General features: G+C 47.2%; 1 protein-coding gene across 1 annotated transcript; it reads left to right on the forward strand.

The window, feature by feature from the left end:
* The first annotated feature begins 287 nt into the window (after nucleotides 1–287).
* Nucleotides 288–2171, forward strand: LOC119344566 (tyrosine decarboxylase-like). Its single transcript, XM_037614959.1, has one exon. The coding sequence runs from the start codon at nucleotides 368–370 to the stop codon at nucleotides 1922–1924; it is 1557 nt and encodes a 518-aa protein (XP_037470856.1). The 5' UTR covers nucleotides 288–367; the 3' UTR covers nucleotides 1925–2171.
* The last annotated feature ends 2800 nt before the right edge of the window (nucleotides 2172–4971 follow it).

The raw sequence follows: 4971 nt of genomic DNA on the forward strand, positions 1-4971 counted from the left end.
GAGTATCTTTGATGAGTTCCCTTTACCTGGCCCTCAGCAACGGCATGCCTCAGCCGAGTTAGACACACTGCAAAGAGCCATACTCGGCTTACATTGTTTTTGTCGAGGTCCCGCAGTTGACTCGGCAAATAGCCAAAGATGTGGGCACTCGACAACGACAAATTTTTCAGTAGTGAATCGACTGACGTGGTCCGTTCTTATTTTTGGGTATGGGGCAACTTACAAATTGAGAGTCCTATAAATAGCTTCCGAGGTAGCTCGGGAAATGGCACCAATTCACACCTCGGACGTTGCCAAAGCATTCATACCATTGGTGTGGTTCAGGCAGTGCATTGGCGTGTAGGGCAAAGTCGAGTGCATTCCACCAATGGCCCCACGTAAATTCTTGGACAACATGACTGGCCAAAATGGCATCGTCCCGGTGGTGGTCGTGGACACGGCGGAGAAGAAGACGCAATCTCTTGACGCTGACGAGTTCCGGCGTCAGAGTCACCAGGTAGTTGACGTGATCACCGAGTACTATGACCGCATGGGCGACTACCCCGTGCACCCCAGCGTTACCCCTGGTTTCCTCCGCAACTTGCTCCCCCCGGACGCACCCTTCCGTCCGGAGCCGGACGCGTTCAGCTCCGCGCTCAAGGACGTCCGGGACATCATCCTCCCAGGCTTGACGCACTGGCAGAGCGCCCGCCACATGGCGCACTTTCCGGCGTCGAGCAGCACCATCGGCGCCCTAGGGGAGGCGCTCACCGCGGGCATCAACGTCGTCCCGTTCACATGGGCCGCCTCACCGGCCGCCACCGAGCTTGAAATGCTGGTCGTGGACTGGCTCGGGAAGGCGCTGCACCTGCCGGAGAGTCTCCTCTTCGCCGGTGGTGGCGGTGGAACTCTTCTTGGTACCTCTTGTGAGGCGATACTCTGCACTCTTGTGGCCGCGAGGGACCGGAAGCTCGCCGAGATCGGCGGGAACAGGATCTGCGACCTCGTCGTCTACTGCTCCGACCAGACACACTTCGCCTTCCGCAAGGCCGCACGCATTGCCGGCATCCTGCGTGACCACTGCCGCGCCATACCCACGTGCCACCACAACATGTTCGCTCTCTCGCCCACGGAACTGCAAGCGGCCATGCAGGCTGACGTGGAAGTCGGGCTGGTGCCACTTTTCTTGTGCGCGACGCTGGGGACGACCCAGACGACCGCCGTCGACCCCATCGGCGAGCTGTGCGCTGTCAGTGCACCACACGGCGTGTGGGTGCACGTGGACGCCGCCTACGCCGGCTCCGCGCTAGTCTGCCCGGAGTTCACCCACGTGATCGACGGCGTGGAGGCCGTCGACTCGTTCAGCATGAACGCCCACAAGTGGCTCCTTGCCAACAACGACTGCTGCGCCATGTGGGTGAAGAAGCCGAGTGCGCTGGTGGCGGCGCTCGGCCCGGAGCAGGATTTGATCCTCAAGGACGCGGCATCGGAGGGGCACAACGTGGTCGACTACATGGACTGGACCATAACGCTGACCCGCCGGTTCCGCGCGCTCAAGATGTGGCTCGTGCTCCGCTGCTACGGCATCCAAGGCCTGTGCAACCACATCCGCAATCACGTCCGCATGGCCGAGGCATTCGAGAAGATGGTCAAGGCCGACGAAAGGTTCGAGGTGGTGACGGACAGGAAGTTTGCGCTGGTGTGCTTCCGGCTCCGGTCACCGGACAAATTCGGCGGGGCCGACAAGCAGGCGGTCAACCAGCTCAACCGACGCCTCCTTGAGGAGGTGAACGCTGCCACCTCAGGCCCCTACATGAGCTCGGCAAACGTAGGTGGCATGTTCATACTAAGGTGTGCCATTGGAAGCACACTCACAGAGGACCACCACGTGAGCGATGCATGGAAGGTTGTGCAGGATCAGGCCACCATAATCCTTGGTCATTGAGATGGACATTATCTGGAGCGTGCATACAACTTGGGTAAGTAAGGTAAATAAACATGCAGCTCTAAGTATAACTAAGCTACGTACTTGGTCCCAAATAATTTGATGGTGCATTGAATCATGAAAATTAATATATTGTACTTAGTGAATCTTGATGGAGATGCTCAATGTATGTAATGATGTGATGTAGTATAAGCTACTAGCTGTAATCCCTGACGTGTGTACATGTTTTATTCGACCGTGCAAGCTGGAGATATTATTGTATTATATCATTACACTTTCCTGTTTGCAAAAAGGGTTCGGATCTATTATAAGGACGCTACCATTAGCAAGAGTGCTAAGCTATATCAAAAATAATAAACAATTATAAGGACGCTAATACGTACCGAACATGCTCCGAATAAGGACCCTACCGTGAACAGGCCCACAGGAGCGAAGAGCGAGCGTTCGTGCTGGTGCCATTCGGCCGTAAAGCTGGATTTGCACCTGACCTAAAATAGCTAAAACTAATGAGAAAAAATGTTTCCATCCTCATGAAAATAAATCAGGGAAATGTCTGCAAATTTCAAAAATCTAACAAGACACATAAACAACTTGCCAAAATATATATCATATTTTTTTCCCGCAAAAAATACTGCCACCAAACTAACAAAATTCATATATGTAGAACAAAAGACACGAATAACTCATAGAAAAATAGAAAACAGCTCATCCTTGTATATGGTCTACAAAAATACCATGTAATATGTTATAAAAAGTTGCCAACATGATGGTACAAAAGGTACCACTTATGTATGATCTTAATTAACATGTACTTAATATAAAGTATTTGTTTAAAGTTGTCATACGAAAAATTAGGATGCTACCATGAACATATACTTGTTACCAACACAAACTAAAAGAAATTATGGATCATATATTAATCCCAATAACCATCCAAGAATTCAAAGAATTTGCCATGCCGAAAGGAAGTATCATGTACAAAGCTGCCTTGCAAATTTCAGATAAATAAAACTACAAAATATTTTGATAAAAAATTGTCATCCTATATAACAGAAGACACGACGCTTGATGCCATGATAAAGATTGATATATTTTGTTTTGCTAATTTGCCATACCTGACTCCTCTTTTGTACTCCCATGAGTACATACTCGCACTCTTAATGGATGAGGTTTAATGAGTGAAACGGGTATATACCTGATACCAGCGAGTAACAATCGTGCTAATTAGCAAAACAAAATAGCTAGTTTGTTTGCATGCGTAGCTACTCCCTAAAATAAAGTAGCGTGTAGGTGCTCATAGATTGCTTTAGGCGGATAAGGTTGTTAGCGTCTGGTTGTATTATATTCTCTCCTGATGAGCAGGTGTATGATACCTTATCATTTTTATTTTTTGGGGTGTATCTACTACATATTTTGTGAGGAAGTATATACTTTATATTTTGTTTGAGTACATACAAAACATTTTTGTAGGAAGTATATACTTCATCTTTTATGAGAGTATATGTACAACTTTTTTTGAAGTATATACTTCATTTTTGAGAGAGTATATACAACAATTTTTTTGAGGAAGTATATACTTCTTCCTTTCTGAGAGTGTATATATGACTTGTTTTCTTGGAATTATATACTTCATTTTGCGAGAGATTATGTACAACAACATTTTTTAGGAAGTATATACTACATATTTTATGGGAGAGTAGACATGACATATTTCACGAGAAAGTTTATACGGCATCTTTTACACGACGTATATACTACATTATCTAAGCATAAACTACATGCATGAATAAATATACTACCTTTTCAAGTATATATTATGATCGTCATGCAAAGAAGTCGCATATATTATTCCTTCACGAGGAAGTATAAACTTCCGCTAATAACCAAATGAAGTTTGTCATACTCGTAAATTCAAAAGGAGTTTACACTTGCCAAATACATCGGTGTATTATTCACCAAAAATGAGTATATGCGTGCATTCTGTGCATGTACGATTACATTCATCTCAATGACAATGTGGCTATATACTCTGAGGAGCTTTACTTACGTTTCATATAACTACTACTCATCAGCAGAGGATATATATTTCCATTACATATAGCTTTGCTACCGATCAACAGCAATATGGTTTGGCTTCTCCGAGCTTTACAAGTCACAACCAACATGCTAGGTATGATGAAAAAAATATGTTAGGCATGCATGTCAGGTATGCACGCATGCATGTGTATTCTGGACATCAGCAAGAACCGCGGCTGTGTATTGCCACTCGTGTGACCGCCGATGTGTGTTGACGACGGAAAAGCTACCAATGTCCATGCCTCCATCTTGGTCGCCATGGCATGCATGGATGGATTATACTGTTTCATTGAACTAGCTAGTGAGAGATTCAATTACCATGAATGCACGGAAATTAATAAAGAATCGTCATTATCGTAGTTGTCGCCGGTCAGGCCAAGCGAAGGTAGCCGCATCTGTTGTCATCGCCGGTGATGTCGTCGCCCGTCAGCGATGACATCATGATCCCCGTCGCGGTAGCTGGCCAGGCGAAGGGAAGATAGCTGCATATCTTTGTCGTTGTTGGTGATGTCGTCGTCGACAATGTCGTTGCCGTCGCTGCCGCTGGTCAGGCCAAGGGATGGTACGTACCCGCAAAAAAAAAGGGATGGTACGTAGCCGCATCTTGCTACGGTTGCCCTCACCGTGGCTGTTTCCATCACCGGTGCCGTCTCCGTCTTCGTCTCCGGTGTCGGCGGCTTCGTGGACGTCGTCTGCTGTGTTCTTGCGTCGTCGCTGGTACGGTGCTGTCCCCAGCCATCATCGTCGCCGTTGCCGTCACTGGTGCCAACGTTAATGGTGTCTTCGCCGTCGCCATAGCCGGCGTCGTCTCCATTTTTTTGTTACACGAGGACGTGATGTCAAATGGAGTCGTCGTTGAGGGCATATACTATGCACGCGATCTATGAGGTACCAGACTATCAGAGTCCCTATTAACATGGACGGGCAAATAAATTTCAAAGCAGTGCCTGTGTTTTTTTTTTTTGAATTTT

Source organism: Triticum dicoccoides, unplaced genomic scaffold (assembly GCF_002162155.2).
Source record: "Triticum dicoccoides isolate Atlit2015 ecotype Zavitan unplaced genomic scaffold, WEW_v2.0 scaffold173736, whole genome shotgun sequence".
NCBI classification, from domain to species: Eukaryota; Viridiplantae; Streptophyta; class Magnoliopsida; order Poales; family Poaceae; genus Triticum; species Triticum dicoccoides.